The sequence below is a fragment of the Tachysurus vachellii genome, chromosome 7 (genome assembly GCF_030014155.1).
Source record: "Tachysurus vachellii isolate PV-2020 chromosome 7, HZAU_Pvac_v1, whole genome shotgun sequence".
NCBI classification, from domain to species: Eukaryota; Metazoa; Chordata; class Actinopteri; order Siluriformes; family Bagridae; genus Tachysurus; species Tachysurus vachellii.
The window spans coordinates 794,869-812,767 of NC_083466.1; the positions used below are offsets into that span (position 1 = coordinate 794,869).

At 40.7% G+C, this 17,899-nt stretch overlaps 2 protein-coding genes across 2 annotated transcripts; both read left to right on the forward strand.

Annotated features, from left to right (window-relative positions):
* The first annotated feature begins 4,569 nt into the window (after positions 1-4,569).
* abi1b (abl-interactor 1b) lies at positions 4,570-12,413 on the forward strand. The gene is made up of 11 exons (XM_060873717.1): positions 4,570-4,738; positions 6,523-6,690; positions 7,031-7,207; positions 7,646-7,660; positions 7,824-7,930; positions 8,225-8,365; positions 9,305-9,402; positions 9,542-9,760; positions 9,894-9,980; positions 10,144-10,329; positions 10,426-12,413. Exons 1-11 carry the CDS (start codon positions 4,622-4,624, stop codon positions 10,599-10,601), a joined length of 1,491 nt encoding a protein of 496 aa, XP_060729700.1. The 5' UTR covers positions 4,570-4,621; the 3' UTR covers positions 10,602-12,413.
* A 512-nt stretch (positions 12,414-12,925) lies between these two features.
* On the forward strand, positions 12,926-17,484 carry si:ch211-252f13.5 (uncharacterized). Its single transcript, XM_060873346.1, has 4 exons — positions 12,926-13,460; positions 14,323-14,840; positions 14,944-15,010; positions 15,135-17,484. Exons 1-4 carry the CDS (start codon positions 13,064-13,066, stop codon positions 16,640-16,642), a joined length of 2,490 nt encoding a protein of 829 aa, XP_060729329.1. The 5' UTR covers positions 12,926-13,063; the 3' UTR covers positions 16,643-17,484.
* The last annotated feature ends 415 nt before the right edge of the window (positions 17,485-17,899 follow it).

Here is a 17,899-nt window from a genome sequence, read left to right on the forward strand (position 1 = left end):
ACTGAGACTGCTAAAGAGGACACGCCTCCTTTACTGAGTCTGCTAAAAAGGCCACACCTTTTTTACTGAGATTGCTAAAGAGGCCACACCTCCTTTACTGAGACTGCTAAAGAGGACACGCCTCCTTTACTGAGTCTGCTAAAAAGGCCACACCTTTTTTACTGAGATTGCTAAAGAGGCCACACCTCCTTTACTGAGACTGCTAAAGAGGCCACACCTCCTTTACTGAGACTGCTAAAGAGGCCACGCCTCCTTTACTGAGACTGCTAAAGAGGCCACACTTACTTTACTGAGACTGCTAAAGAGGCCACACCTTATTTACTGAGACTGCTAAAGAGGCCACGCCTCCTTTACTGAGACTGCTAAAGAGGCCACACCTCCTTTACTGAGACTGCTAAAGAGGCCACACCTCCTTTACTGAGACTGCTAAAGAGGCCACGCCTCCTTTACTGAGACTGCTAAAGAGGCCACACCTTTTTTACCGAGACTGCTAAAGAGGCCACGCCTCCTTTACTGAGACTGCTAAAGAGGCCACACATCCTTTACTGACTGCTAAAGAGGCCACGCCTCCTTTACTGAGACTGCTAAAGAGGCCACGCCTCCTTTACCGAGACTGCTAAAGAGACCACACCTACATTACTGAGACTGCTAAAGAGGCCACGCCTCCTTTACTGAGCCTGTTAGGCTTTATATAAAATTTATTTTAATAAGAGCAATAAGAGAAGAGTGAAGGAATAAATGTAAAATATTTACCTTCAGCATCATCATCTACATCTCCTGCAGAACTTCCTGTCCACTCGTCACTGCTTCCTGTTTTACAAAACTGACATGAGGCTAGTGGAATTTTATCTAGCTAGTTATTTATTTTATTGCTATTTATTAGCTACTTTTTGTTTTTGTCTGTGTTTTGTTTAAACTCCTGCTCATAATTCCTCTGTATTGTTAATGACACCTGAGGACGTTGACATCGCAGGTTGGCTGGCCGTCTCGTCGTCCTCGTCCTTATCATCCTCCACCACTTCGTAAAAGGGTTCGAGCACATCCAGCAGGTCGGACACCTCCTCCGTCACAGGAATCATCTCCAAAATCTAACAAGAGGAAAAGAATCATCCTGATAGAATCAACTCTTAAAACGAACATGACTCAAATGAAGCAACTCACCAGCAGAATCTCCTCAACGTATGCCTTCATGGCATCTTCTTTTGACATGTCACCTAATGCTTTCCAGGCCTCCCTTTACACACACACACACACACACACACACACACACACACACTACTTTTTTTATCAGCTTATTTTATACCTACTGAATTACTGTGTCATATAAAATTAAAAATATAAAGAAAAAAATTAAATTACAATATTTTTAATTTCGAAAAAGTGATTTTAATGTTTTTTAAATAACTGCCAAAGTTAATTAAGATACCTTTATTTTTATCACTTTATCACTTTTTTCACTTTATCACTCAAAATTACTATTTTTTTAAAATAATTTAAATGTATTACTTGTTTTATTAGTTTAATTAATGGTTCTTAGTAAAAAACTCTCACCACTTGGCTTCACTCAGTGTGTCTCGGCTGTAGGAATCACTGCTGTTACACACGCCGAGTGTGGCCTGTTTGTGGTACGTGCTAAACCTCATCAACATGTCATCAGATGGCACGAAGGCACCTGAGAGAGAGAGAGAGAGAGAGAGAGAGAGAGAGAGAGAGAGAGAGAGAGAGAGAGAGAGAGAGACACAGACACAGAGAGAGAGAGAGAGAGAGAGAGAGAGAGAGAGAGAGAGAGAGAAAGCGAGGGGAGAGACAGAGACACAGAGAGAGAGACAGAGAGAGAGAGAGAGAGAGAGAGAGAGAGAGAGAGAGACACAGACACAGAGAGAGAGAGAGAGAGAGAGAGAGAGAGAGAGAGAGAGAGAGAGAGAGAGAGAGAAAGCGAGGGGAGAGAGAGACAGAGACACAGAGAGAGAGAGAGAGAGAGAGAGAGAGAGAAAGCGAGGGGAGAGAGAGACAGAGACAGAGACACAGAGAGAGAGACAGAGAGAGAGAGAGAGAGAGAGAGAGAGAGAGAGAGAGAGAGAGAGAGAGAAAGCGAGGGGAGAGAGAGACAGAGACACAGAGAGAGAGAGAGAGAGAGAGAGAGAGAGAGAGAGAGAGAGAGACAGACACAGAGAGAGAGAGAGAGAGAGAGAGAGAGAGAGAGAGAGAGAGAGAGAGAGAGAGAGAGAGAGAAAGCGAGGGGAGAGAGAGACAGAGACACAGAGAGAGAGAGAGAGAGAGAGAGAGAGAGAGAGAGAGAGAGAGAGAGATTACAATGTGTGCAAGGTTTAATAACATATTAATGTTTGAATAAATGGTACACCAGAGAATCCCATCATTGCGACACAATACAGTGTAATAACAGTTTATTACCATCTGCAGGTAAAGTCCTCATCACTTTAACAGCAGCTTCAAATCTTCTCTGATGAACTGATTTGTTCTCCATCTCTGAAGACAGAAACTAATAAAACTACAAACGACAGCAATAAATGAGGATCGTTTATGATATAATCACATTACTTTATTCTTAGATGAATGTCACCTGCTCGAAGTTAAACACATCATTATGAGTTCTTTAGAGAAATAAACCTACTACAGAACAGAAGGTTCTGTGTTGTAGCAGCCAGCATGAATAAAGGGGACAATACAGTCAGTGTGTTATCTACTAATACTAATCCTGTCTGTGCTGCATGGGATTGTGGAAAATGTAGTTTTAACCCTCTCTGGAATTGCTTAAAAAGTGCGAGGTTTTAAACTACAAGACCCACAAATCCTTGCGACACGCGTAATTAAGCCCATTTACACGATGGCTGAAGCTGAAATGACTTCTTATTGGGCCTATTGTGAACTCTATAAACATACATATATAAACATATAAATATATATAAACATATACATAAACATATATATATATATATATAAACATATAAACATATAAATATATAAACATATACATAAACATATATATATACATATACAAACATATAAACATATAAATAGATAAAAATATACATAAACATATATATATACATATATAAATATATAAACATATACATAAACATATATATATACATATATAAACATATAAATATATATAAACATATACATAAACATATATATATATATATATAAACATATAAACATATAAATATATAAACATATACATAAACATATATATATACATATATAAACATATAAATATATATAAACATATACATAAATATATATATATATAATGTCTCTATTCTTTTTATATATTTGCATTTTATTACTCTTGGCTGCTGTAACAGTGAAATTTCCCCATTGTGGGACGAATAAAGGTTTATCTTATCTTATAAACATATATAAATAAAAACATATACATATATATATAACTATATAATTTACATATAAATATATAAACATATACATAAACATATATATATATATATATATATATATATATATATATATATATATATATATATATTTATTTATTTATTTATTTATTTATTTATTTATTTATTTATATATATATATAAACCTGCTAAAACCCTTTTGTGTGCTGGGTTTCAGTATAAAAGAAAAGGTCTTTAAGCTCTATTCAACACTGTAGCTGATAATTCGTTAACACTAATGTTAATGCAATACATTAACGTCACTACTGATGTATTATCAACACATTTTATTCCTCCAAAACATCACTGTTTGAAGAAAGAAATCACAGCGTCACGGCACTTCCGGGTTTCCGTGGTGTTTCTCATCACTCTACCTACCGCATCGTTTTCCTATTGGACGATCCATTAGCGCAGCCAATCAAAACACAGCGCGATGCGATCAGGCGCATAAAAAGGCGCATCTATTCCTGCTGTTCGATTCTAGCTTTCGAGTCGATTCCCATTTTGATTCTGATTCCTTGTGTAGGAAAACAATAGAGTCGATTCCCAGAATCGATTCTACAGAATGGTTTTCTCGGATTTCGATTCCAAAAGAACTCCATAGTGACATTTTTTAAATTAAATTAACTTAAATGTTCCTCAGGAACGTAATATGTTAGTTCATTTGTATTTGTATATTTTTATACAATTTTATACGTTCCTACTGAAACATAAAGACAATTTATTTACTAATACATAATAAAATCGTGAATAAAATCGTAAAGATTGTATAGGATTGTTAAACATTGATCTGTTCTATACACATACTACAAAGTTAGTGAAAGTTAATGCACTAGAACCAGAAATACATTTATAAATACAAATATACAATATATTTTTTTACATATATTAAAAAAATGGACTGGAATCCGAAAGCATAAATATATACGAATAAGAAAGCAAAACAACTAATATTTTATTGTAATTATTAGTAATATTAGTTAGAATTATATATATTATATGTATACATATGTGTTTAATGCCACTTCATGATCTTTCAATCAGTTCAGATGAATCTTTCTCAGCGCCTGGAGTCGACTCTGTGTTAGCAATGAGCCGAATCGGGGAGTCGACTCTTTGCTGGAGCTCAGCTGTATAGCCAGTGTGAGCTGCTCGGTGTGAATGAAAGAAGGTTCGCAGGCTTCAGTAATGCAGAGGGGAGTAAAATGGCAGAGCTACAAATGCTGTTAGAGGAAGAAATTCCTGCTGGGAAGAGAGCTTTACTCGAGAGCTACCAGAATCTGTCCAGGGTCGCTGAATACTGCGAGAATAATTATGTGCAGGTAATGAAAAGAAGAAGAAAGGGATGAATGAAGAAAGGGATGAATGTCGGTGCGTGATGTTGCGGGGAATCTGTAATCAGTCTGTAAGCAATCCAGCTCACATTTACAGGAAAATGTGTGTGTGTGTGTGTGTGTGTGTGTGTGTGTGTGTGTGTGTGTGTGTGTGTGTGTGTGTGTGTGTGTGCTTTTTATTCCCATCACATGTGTGCGGTGCGGATTTGAGGATGTGGGGATTTGTGCATTTTGGACGGAGGGTGTGTCAGTCAGTCATCTCTGATTCTGCTGCTGCTTCATGCATGAAAGGAGAGAGAGAAAGAGAGAGAGACCGAGAGAGAGAAAGAGAGACAGAGAGAGGGAGAGAGAGAGAGACAGAGAGAGAGAGAGAAAGCGCTGAGGCTGAGATCAGATGCTGAGATCAGATGCTGAGATCAGATGCTGAGATCAGATGCTGAGATCAGACTCTGGCCTGTACGATTTGCTCGCATTGTGTTTAGATGTGAATGTGATCTGGGTTTCGATGCCACTGAGCTGAATACATGCAGTGCTTCACATTTCACATGCAAAAAAAAAATAAAAAAATCCTATAACTCAGGAAAAGCAGATTTCTGGAACATCACATTGATTACTGAAGATCATCTGGATAATAGAATACAGTATTATACGAGCTCATACTTATTTCTATTAGCGTCTCCTGGATGAGGTTTGTTATTTGAGATGTGTTTAAATATCACCGCTGATATGTTGTTGATGTTATTATCCATATGCAGGCTGATTATAGTGTATAACATGCAGCCATCTTTTACTAGCTCGAATATGAAGTTACTACAGTGTCTAAAGACGCAATATTTAAGAGCTATAATATAATCCCAGTGGGAGTATATCGTTATATGTAATAAATATCCCTCTAAAATGCACACACAGCTAATATTAGACATCACTGATGTCTATTAATGATGCTAATAATGTCTAATAATGAGCTTATGATCATATTTATGATTGTAGATGAAGTGTGTAACGTCATATCACATAGTTATTGCATATTACACATATTACATAGTTGTGATATTTACAACTGATATGACATCTGTTTTTGATCCTACTGGGCCCTGATTGGTCAAAAGGTTTAATCGTTTCCATAGTAACAGGAACTCGTTAATGGAGACTCGTACTCCGAACAGTTATTGATGGAAGGAGTCTCCAGTAGTGAAACAGAGTTTAGTACGTGATCAACACAACTTCTGGCCATAAACTCAACCCCAGAGACATTGTAAGAGAAGTGTTGTACGAATGGAGATGAGTTTTAATCCATCACTGGATTTAACTGCTCTCACTGAGTCACTAAGCGCTTATTAATCGCTACAGGTCATATTTAATTCATCTGCTAATCGTCAGCAGGTTAAATATTCATTCGTGATTAATAGAAACCGAAGTCGATTGATTATAGATGTGATTTATTGAAATAAGTGAAATGATCCTTGTGATGTAAAGATCACTAGCGGTTTCTTTTCCTAGTTTAAAGAATGTACTATACGCATATATGTTAACTGACAGAATTACTTACAGAAATATAAGTTCCTGGAACTAATGACCTGTTGATATGTTACCCCATCGGACGAAAGATGGCGTTAGACTGATAAAGCAATTAGATCATTATTTTTTGTTTCGTATCCATGACATTTCTGTATTAATGTGACTTTTTTTAAAGTGAAAACTGGAGAAGCTAAAGGCGTGTGTGTGTGTGTGTGAGGTCTAAAGTCTGTCTTTCTCTCTGTCTCTCTCTCCAGGCTCAGGATAAGAAGAAGGCCTTGGAGGAGACTAAAGCCTACACCACCCAGTCTCTGGCCAGTGTGGCGTATCAGATCAACGCTCTGGCCAACAACGTGCTGCAGCTGCTGGACATCCAGGCGTCTCAGCTGCGCCGCATGGAGTCCTCCGTCAATCACATCTCGCAGGTCAGTCATGTTGTTCCAGGAAGTCAGCAGTAGCAAAAAAAAAACAAAGCTAAATATCTATTTATGTCTCTATAACTTTTTACAAACTAGTACTTTCTACAGCAAACACTCTGAAACTGCAGAAATTGCATTTTAATGACTTTGATAAGATGAGTGACTATTTATTTTTTTATTTTTTTTATTTTAATAGGATTAGCTCTCACATCACCGAGCTCCACTTGGAGGATTTAATCCTGAATAAAAGTCATGGCTGGGGAACTATTTTAAAGACACACCATCAATGGCACATGTCTAGTTTTAGGAATGTAACATTTCTTGTGTGTGTGTGTGTGTGTTGCAGACGGTGGACATCCACAAAGAAAAGGTTGCACGGCGAGAGATTGGGATTTTAACCACCAACAAAAACACATCACGGACGCATAAAATCATCGCCCCTGGAAACATGGAGCGGCCGGTGCGCTACATCAGGAAGCCGATCGATTACACGCTGCTGGATGATGTGGGGCACGGAGTAAAGGTCAGTGATGTTTAAATCACTATAGCGCCGTTTTTGTGGGGTTCACAAGACTTCGCAACCGACACTGACGATAAAAGGAGATAAAAACTAGACAAACCAAAACAAACCTGAACACGTGGTGTTTATCAGGAACCCATGTCTAGCTTTCTGAAGAGGTTCTTCTCTGTAACCGTATCATGCTGTTAGTCGAGTGCTGGAAGTAAATTCCTCTCATGTTCACATCGTTTTGAGAAACAAACACTCTGGTTGTGTCGGCTCTCTGAGGTAAATCTCCTGTCCTGACAATCGACGTGACATTTCAGCGTTTATCTCTTCGTTTTATTTCAAACAAGATCAAGCTCTGACCTTTTTGCTGCTCATTGTGTTCCTCAGTGTTCCTCGTTAATTAAAAACAATCTGTTTAAATGATTCTCCTTTTCTCTCACTGCACACGCTCAGTGGCTGAAAGCGAAGGTAAGCTCTGTCAGAGTTCCTGCCTCACCTTCTTTATTGACCTATTAGTGTATATATTTCTGTGTGTGTGTGTATATATATATATATATATATATATATATATATATATATATATATATATATATGTATAGTTTTGTTTATTATCTGTGCTTCTGTTTTACAGCAAGGGAACAGTCAGCCTGCCAGGTCCGGGGGTGGGACTTTATCGAGGTCCAATCCTCCCACGCAGAAGCCACCGAGCCCACCCATGGCAGGGCGGGGCACATTGGGGTAAGGGGTTATTGGATACCAAGCTCTGACACTGGAGACTCCTTACCTAAAATTCACCATAGTAACAGTTTTCTCATATCCGCTCATAAAATCTCTGTGAACGAGCTGTTACTATAGCAACTTAGTGTAGCGTATTAATATAAATAGAATATTCATCAACAAACATGACGACCAATCAGCACTCAGCAGCACTTAACCTAATTATTTACATTTAATCTTTAATAAGGAAGTTTTGGTTTGATATTGTGAGTCATCCTGTATGTGTGTGTGTGTGTGTGTGTATGTGTGTTACAGGAGAAACACACCCTATAAGACTTTAGAGCCAGTGAAACCTCCAGTGGTGCCAAATGACTACATGACGAGTCCAGCGAGGCTCGGAGGTCAGAGCAGCCCAGGACGCACAGCATCGGTCAACCAGAGACCTCGAACACACAGGTATATCTCACACACACACACACACACACACACACTTTATGTGGCGCATCTGCTGTTCAAGTCGCTGTAAGTAAGATGTTACTATAGAAACGATGATGTAATGCAATTTTAATGGCCTCCATCTGTCCAATCAGAATCCAGAAGGGGTTCAGCAGCACTGCAGTATAAGTATTAGCACACAATTAGCACAAAACCCCCTTTAGCCTTTACTCTGCTTTTCCTCTCAGTAATCTTTAACATGTCGATGAATCAGTGCGTCATACTGACATTTCATCAGTTTGTTTTATTAACTTTTATTTATTTATTTATTTATTTTGTTGTTGTTGTTGTTGTTTCCAGTCATATGATCATGTCCCGAATAATAATAATTGAACCCCAATCGAAGGCTCACAGCGGTGTGATGCACTGAATAGCTGAATGGTGTGATGAGTTTTTTTGCTTTGCGTGTGTCCAGTCGCTGGCTGTCTGTCAGCGCTTTTCAGTCCCCTCGCTGGCCGTGGATCTCATTTCCTCCTCCACACGAGACCTTTGTATAGCACCAGAGAAAGAGGACGCCAGCGCACAGCCCAGAAAACCACGAGCTGCGAACGTTTCCGGGTTTTTGAACAGCTGAGCTGGAGTAACAATGACAGCACAGCATCGGTTCCCACTAGAAGAGTGACATTTTATAGGAAAATATCGGTCAAATGTGAGCAAATATTACACAGGGCTCTGTCACAGGTTTCCCTATTTTTTGTTTTCATTTTGCAAAGAAAAAAAATGTATCTGGGCATTTCATCCACATTCACAATAAAACTGAGATAAAAAAACAAATATAGTTCTGTCATTAATGCCATTTCCGCACATTTCTTCCTCCAGCTGCTGAAGATTCAGACCCCGGTGTTGTTAGCATGATTTCTGTGTATTTCAGTTTACACTGTGATCTTTTCCTTTCTGCAGTGGAAGCAGTGGTGGCAGCGGTGGACGGGAGAACAGCGGGAACAGCGTGGGAATTCCTCTGGCTGTTCCAACACCCTCTCCTCCTAGCATGGCTCCAGGTTAGCATCTCAGCGGGTATATTAGTATTTCATTTCTAGCCTGTTTTGTTTGTCATCACAGTATGTAGCTCGTGTCCAGTCTGTTTAGCTCATTATACTGGGTGTGTATTTAATGTTTGTCTCTCTCTCCTGCTATCAGTGGTACCTCCAGGTCCAGGTCTGGGTCCTGTCCCCATGTCTCAGTTCGGCACAATTTCTCGGCAGATTTCGAGGCACAGCTCCTCCAGCGCCTCGTCCTCTGCCTCCATGGTGTCGGCGACCGGCACGTACCGGCGCGCCCCGTCCAGCTCGTCCCAGTTCTCTGTGCCACAGTCGCACCTTAATGGCGGTCCCACGTACCCCCAGAACCCGACTCCGGGTCAGTTCCTTTGATGGAACATTCCTTTCCTGGAATGTCAGAACAACGTTGGTTATTATTATTGATTCATCTAAAGCAGACATGACAATAGTATATTAATAATTTATATGTGTGTATATGTGGATGTATATAGTCTCTGTTGCGCCGCCGCCTCCTCCTGTAGCACAGCTCACACCCCAAATTCCTCTCACTGGATTTGTGGCCCGGGTTCAGGAGAACAGTAAGTGTTCACACACACACACACACACATACACAACTATATACACAACCAAAATATAAGCCCAAAATGTCATACTCCTTAACTCCTTATAAAGCACTAAGTAAAAGTCTTCACCTCCAATCAGTTCTTCTCGTCCACTAACGTCAGCTGTCTGTCTCCTCAGTTTCAGACAGCCCCTCCCCTCCTCCACCTCCACTCCCCGAAGACACACCCATGTTTGAGGAAGCGGCTCCGCCCCCTCCCCCACCCCCTGTGGACTATGAGGAAGAGGACGCTGCGCTAGTACACTACAACGACCCGTACGCAGACGGAGACCCTCACTGGGCCCCCAAGTCCTACATAGAGAAGGGTAGCTGTCTAACATAGCTAGCTGGTTTTCTAGGTAACTAACACTGTTAACTTCCTCTCATTTTGCCTGAACATTTTTTTTCTTTAACTTTCTCAGTGGTTGCCATTTACGACTACACCAAGGACAAGGATGATGAGCTGTCCTTTATGGAAGGCGCCATCATCTACATCATCAAGAAAAATGACGACGGCTGGTTCGAGGGCGTGTGCAACGGCGTCACCGGACTGTTTCCCGGCAACTACGTGGAGTCCATCATGCACTATGCTGACTAGCGCTAACTTACGAATGTTTTCACCTGACCTATTTACGTATTTATCGTGTGCAGTGTATTGAGGAAGTGTCTGGTTCTGCCTGATTCAGGTTTTTGGACGTGTTTTGTACATACAGTACTGTATGAACCCTGTCGGTTGTGAATAGTACGTGTTATTGTGCGTGTTTCTTCAGCGTAAAAAAAAAAGTGGTGGTTTTTCTTTTCGCATCCTGCCGAACTCTTCCTTCGATTCAGGGAAGACATGGTTGAATGTCGTGATTTACAGTATAATCTGGCTGATGAACCAGGTCATTTGAATTCCATTTTGCCTGCAGTGTTAGCCTACGTTGCATTTTAATTCAAGGTATGTTGCTATTGTGATGCTGTTGCCTTAATATTTCATAGCTACCTTCATTCATTTTGCTACTTTCAGACTGGGTTCCCATGTAGCCAGCTTGGCCAACAAGCCAGGTACTTTATCTGTTCTGTCACTGCCTGCTAATGTAACTACATTCCTTTACTGCAATAGCTATTTAACAAAGTATGTCATTGACTACAAAAGCTAAATATCTACCCAGATAAATGTATGTGATCATTTTCCCAGGAAATTTGCTAGCTGGTTAAGGTTAAGCAGCTCTGTTCAGGCTCTGGAGATTATTTAAGTGGCAGAAATTTGCCAAATTAAGTCTAATATTGCGAACCATACGTTTAGCCTGATACATTTTGTTATGAAACGTTTCCAACCAATTACATTAACTCACCAATAACTCTTAAACATGTTGCGGATGGACACTTTTTAAAATCGAGGAATTATATGACATGGTGTTACATTAGTTACAGATGTTAGAGGCGTAGAAATACTTTTCAAAATCCGACTAATACGGTTAGAAAGCTAGGAAAAAAATTTTGCTAGCAGAGATTATCAACTGCAGCAACTGTATCGCGTAGATTTATGTTGTGTTTTGTCCGGCTTCATCACTTAAATGTTTAATGTTTCCGTTCAAGTACCATATTGATAATTTAACCAGACAGAAGCTAAACGGTGGCATTGTTCGTTTAGAAGACATGTAATTTATCCCAAAAATGGAAGTATTAAGAAGTATAGTACTCTATTCATTCGGCAGGGCGGATTCTGCTAATCTTCAACTCTCAGTAACGATCATCCCAAATTTTTTATAACTCTTCATTTGCACCTGGGTGAAAACGCAAACCTTGAGATGGAACCGGACTAATTGTTTACATACTATAACAGTCTAATGTTAGCTAGGTTTCAGACGACACTAGCGAACGGTTTACACAATAAAGTTGCTAGTGTGATGTTAGCTAACTTGAATCGTTTCACGTTAGCTAGTGAGCTAGCAACTTTGACTACAGGTTTACACAGTGTAATAATTAGCCAAATGTTAGCTGTATTAGCTATTGTTTTATTTATTCACATAAAGCTTGCTGTTTGTTTGTTCATCATACAGTGCTAGCTTTTAGCTAGCTTATACACTTAAATAGATACTACTGAATGGCTCCTGTAAGCTAAGCTAACTTCTTAGCAGTGTTTTTGGTGGTAAAATGTGTTTTCACTCGGGTGCGAATAGTTTTTATTCTCAGTTATAAAGAAGCACAGCATGAATTTGTAGATTGTCACTGAAATGGATTTGTTTGTCTCTTGAAAACCAATGTTTGATTTGGTTTTATTTAACAGAATAGTGATTCCCTCAGTGCTGTGAGGAACACGATTACATGGTGTTAGCTTCTCCTCTTCACATTGTACATAAATACAACCTGTTTTTTTTTCTCTCAGTTGATGTACAGCGGTTTTTATAATAAAGTACTGTCGGTATTTCACCGTCTTCTTTTGTTCTTTTGTAGTGATGATTCGTTCACGAACGAGTCGGTTCTTTGAATTAAGTGAATTATTCTCGCATATTTGATGCTTGTTTGTTTGTTTGTTTGTTTGTTTGTTTACTTTCCCTCCTGTTGTAATTACATATGTTTTCCACGTGGGAGCGCTAACACCTATCATCAATGCAACATAACCACATTCCTATAACATTAGACAGATCCCAGTAAACATTGTAGGGTTTTATTCAGTACAAATTTAATCTGGTTTGCTAGGAAGTAACCAGCCAGATGTTATAATAGCACGTGATGCTTAATTGAGTGAATAGAGCGAGAGATGAGGAGGAGAGTCATGGGTTAAAACCAACAGAAGCTCCAGGGGAAAACCTGGTGGCAATTAACTCTGTCACATGGAGTCTTCCTGCAGCGCGCGCTCTTACACAGACACACACACACACACACACCACAGAACTTTCCATAGTGCGCTGATACAAACTGCTTGCACTTACACACTCCTGTTATGTAATGATATAATGGTGATTTACGGATCGCACATGGCACCAGTGATGCCCGAGGATTCCTAACCCCGTTTTTGTTTGGTTTGATTTGTTGTTGTTTTTTTGTTTGTTTGTTTTATGTGTTTGTTTTTTAATGGCACCCATGTCAACGCTTCTGTGGCTCCTGATCTGCGTGGTCGCCTTTGCAGGATGCGCGGCCGAGGTGTGTGCGGGAACGCGCTGCCCGGGCGCTTGTGCAGGCGGACGGTGCGCCTCGGGTCGCGCGGAGACGTTGAGGCGCCCGGCCGTACCGTACACCATCATTCACCCGCGCCACCAGGAGAACACCAGGAGTAACAGTGACACGACGGAGGCGCAGGCGCGAGCACAAGCACGCGACGGATGCGCTGGAGACGGGCAGTGCGCGCAGGCCAAGCGCCGTCCGTGCGCCGGGCGCGAGTGCATTACGCACATGCGCGACGGAACAGAGCGCGCGCCCCGGGAGTTCGGAACCCAGAACGGGATTCAGCTCGCGTGTGACGTCAAGTCAGGTGAAGGTTCCATAAGTTATATTTGATGAACACGTGATCAAAAATATGTAGAGAAACTGAGTGCAGGACTGCACACGGGACTGCAAATCTCTGCATCCAAGGAATATTTGGGTGAAAATTCAATTTTCATAATATTTAAAGACTACATATTTATCTTTAAATGATCTTAATCAGAGTGTAATTGGTTTTGCTCTCTGCGCATGTGAGATTGGTTCATTTGCAGTTCATAAGCTTTTAAACTACTATATGTGGAAAAAGAGGAAGGAAAATAGTACAGGGTGAAGGTTTATATAAAATGGTGATTAAGCAGTTTAACCACAAACAGCTGTAATCCAATAGCAGATGGAAGCTGGAGGACCTTTTTGGCAAAGATATGACAATCATGTTCTGCATTCACAGTCGGGGTTAAAACACAAACAGACATGTTTTTATCAGTAAACCTACAATCATAAATCCAAAAATACAAGCATGTTGCAAAGCTGGAAAGAAATCAGTACCTAGCAAATTAACATTTAATGCTAAAGAGACAAGGAACTGTAGCATGAAACCGACAGATCTTCACAAAATACACAAGCTTGTGAAACAGGAGATCACTAAAAGGCAAAGGTTTGACTAATCTTCACTGCTCCTACAGAAGGTGTGCGCAATCCTGTTTCCAGCCATTTCAAATTAAAACAACACTAAAATATGAACACATGTAAATTATTTAAACTTATTTAAAGACTAAAATTCTAGCACAAATACACTTACTAATATGATGAAACTCAATGTAACCAACGTTCCGTAGGTGAAATGACACAAATCGTCACTATATAAGTCATTATAAGATACTTTCCCCTGTTGCCTATGTTAAACTGCCCAGGCACTAATGAAGTCCCCTCTGAGGATGCCCTGGTGCTGCAGATTCACTTGGCTAAGGGGCAGGAGAAGCTTGTGCAGGAGCTCCGAGCTCAGCAGGATGAGGTCAGGCATCTCCAGAATGGGTTGAAGGATCAGCAGGACATCCTGCAGGCCCAGCAGAAGGAGATTCTGGAACAACAGCGGAGGATTTTCGACCAGATGGAGCAAGTGAAGGTGCAGTACCGCCTAGTTACGGACATCTTCAGAAATGCTGACCAATACAAAGATCTCGAGAGTCATCTGGACAGCATCAGATCTGAGATAAGGACACACACCATGGAGGCTTATACCATGCCTACGGTGGACATGGACGAGAGTGTGATGGAGTTTGGAAGGCAAATGCGTGGTTGCAGCTCATGTCAAGCAAATGAGTATTGTGATTTTAGTGGGGCTTGGCCGAGATGCGAGAAGTGTACCGTTTGTCTACCAGGATTTTTCCTGGTGTCCCAGTGCTCCATTCACTCTGACAGGATGTGTCAGGTGTTTACTTTTACTTATTTTATTAAGCAAAACTACTTTGCAGTTTGATTACAGTTTGATTCACTAAGTGGGGAATCTCTTGACAACTGTGTATGTTTGGCAGGACAGAGATGAATGTTTGGAGATACAGCACTTATGTGGTGATGAACATCAGTGTCTCAACACGCCAGGTGAATCTTCAGATGAGTTTCAAAATTGGTAATTGTGTAATACTGCCTAAAATCTTTTTTTTTTCCCTTTGATGTCCTTAACAGTTAATATTATGTCTTCCCTGAAACTCTCTTGTCAAAACAGGTGGATTCAGATGTACAGGAATGTCAGCAGAAGACGCAGCTGCTGGAATGTGCGGTCACTCTTATTTCTACAATACCGAGCTGCAGGAATGCCAGGCTTGTTCAGAATGTGATTCCCAGAACATGGCATATTCTTGCTCAGCTATGAGGGACACAGTTTGTTCCAGCTCATCTGAGACCAGATTGTCCCTTTCCTGGTATGGCGAGGTGTCTCCAGTCCAAGGTGCCAAGTTTCCCAACATGCAGTTGCACATCCAAGGCCACAGTGATGGAACACTTGTTTCTTGCACAAACAGTTGGTTAGTTCTGCATCAGCACGGACTTGTCTGGGTCGACCATAACCTAGCTTTGAGGCACGGATGCCGTAGTTTTGTCCAAGCTGGCTTGAGGGTGAATTCCAGCGAGGATGGAGGAAGGGACCTAAGCGGTGTGCGCATGGAGCAAAGGGACGGAAAATCCCTCCAGAGCATCAGTGTAACTGGGGTGACCATTGTGGATCCAGGTCACACATTGTCCCTGTTTCTCAAGAGCACTAGTAATCATTGTAATGCTGAAAATGAGAGAGTGCACCTTCAAAGTGGCCTTGTGGCACCATTCAGCTTGCTTTGGCTTTCTCATGATACGGGTGCTGTAGCTATGACTGCTCAGACAGTGGTTTCAGCTCATTTCCATACCAATTACCAACCTTCCTTTCGTACGTCTTCCGTCTCTGATCCCTACATGGTGACTCTGACCCATGACAATCGTGGTATACGCTTTACAGAGAAGGGCACAGTGAAATTTGTCCTGCAACAAGCAGTCTACTCAATGGGTCAAGCCTGTATATCTGAGGGATTCTTCATGCTAGTTTATGTCAACCGCAACGGAAGCAGTGTTGAACTGACGCGAGTCTTCAAGCCCGGTGTTCACTACAGAGACACATCCATATCTCTTTCTGCTGCCGCCGCAGTGGATGCTGGAGACACTCTCACTTTTGAAATTCTAGCACCAGCGGAGTGCAGTGTGCGGTACTTCAGTGACGACTCTGGAATTAGCATGCTAAGTCTGATGTGGATCCCATCATCTGTGTCCTCTTCCCTATCAGCTACAGTATCCAACAGAGGTCTTCCATTTGGTGCTGTAAGGAACAAGCCCTTGTTTTTTCACCAAACATCTCCTGCAGTGGCTCAACTAGAACTAGCTAGCACAAACAAGCCACACGCACATCGTAATTTTATCTTCAGGGAGGCAGGAACAGCTAGCATAGCTCTGGACTTGAGGCTGATACACTCCTGCAGCGTGATTGAACTTACTTTGGTTCAGCAGGGAACAACACCAACAGTCCTCGCTCGCCAAATCGGGGGTCAGATGCCAGAAGGGAGTGAATGGGCTAGCTTAGGCCTCAGGGTGTCAGTTATGGTGCAAAACAGCACTGAAGTGTACGTCACAGTGGACTGCGTGCGCGGGCGCATTAACCAGATCGCCCATGAAGCAGGAAGTAGCATTTCCTTTCTCTGGATTGCAGCATGAATTTAACAGGAAGTTATAGCTTTTATATCTTCTACAGCATAACAAAAATTAAGGAAGTCAGAGGTTTTCGCATGTTTGTAGCTTTATATTTAGCTTAGCACAGATTGCGGTGATTATCTAGACTAGCGTGATTAGCATGATTATATCTTGCTAGTTCTCATGGTGACACTGAATGATTTTTTTTTATATTGTTAAATGATAGCTATGTGACAACATGCTGTGTGTGTGTGTGTGTGTGTGTGAGAGTGTGTTTGTGAAACTCATTGCCATTGTCTATATAGCTTAGCTTTAGCATTGAGGTTACAGCCTGCGTTCATGTTTAAATCTTTTTGAGTTTTATTTTGTTTAATTATACGTATTTAAATGTCAAGTAAACACTTTATTCAGCTGCTGTCATGTGGGTTTAACGTTTATCGTTTAAAATGTTTATCTTAATAACCAAAGACTAGTATTTATATTCAGAATATATCAGTGTGTATTGTGTCAGCTAGTACCATAACAGCATATCTTACTTTTCTAGGATTTTTGTAACGGCATTTAATTTTTTGTGACACATTTATTCCTTAATACCAAATGTAGCTGTGGCTGTTTTATAAATCAGTCCATATGAGAACAAGACAATGCTGTGAATGAAGTGAATATATCAATACAAAGTGCCTGAAAAAGCTAAAACGTCCCACACGCTATGGGTAGCTAATGTCGGCTAAATGAATAGCCTCGTTAGTTAGTTAGCCTTGACTAGATTTATTAAAGTCAGTAATGCAGATGAAATGGAGATGAGGACCTACAAACTATAAGCTTGCTGGCATGTACATAGCATTAGCTCACATTAGCATCTACTGTAGTTTGGTTCCATTCCATCTAAGTTCCATTATGTCTCTTTGCTGTTTATATGATATAAATACAAAAAAACAAAACAGTATAATTTTAGTAAATAACCCAAACGAATAAATACATTTTGTCCTACTGAAGACAGTAGCGTGATTTGTTCTCGTCTGGATGCTTGTCAGAGTTTAAGCTCTGATCTCGACTTGAGGCAGGAGATTTGAGGAATATCAAACACAGCTCACTCGTGGACAGAATTGAAGGCAGCTGTGGAGGTGCAGATGTTTCTCGTTGAGGACCAGGAGGACTTTAGGTATGATGCATCTCTGGAATGAGTTTTATGAGTGGAGTTTCAGCAGAACAGCAGTGGAAGATCTGCGTCGTTTCAGATCATCCTTTCGTACGTGAACGTGTGATTTTACACGTCCTGAA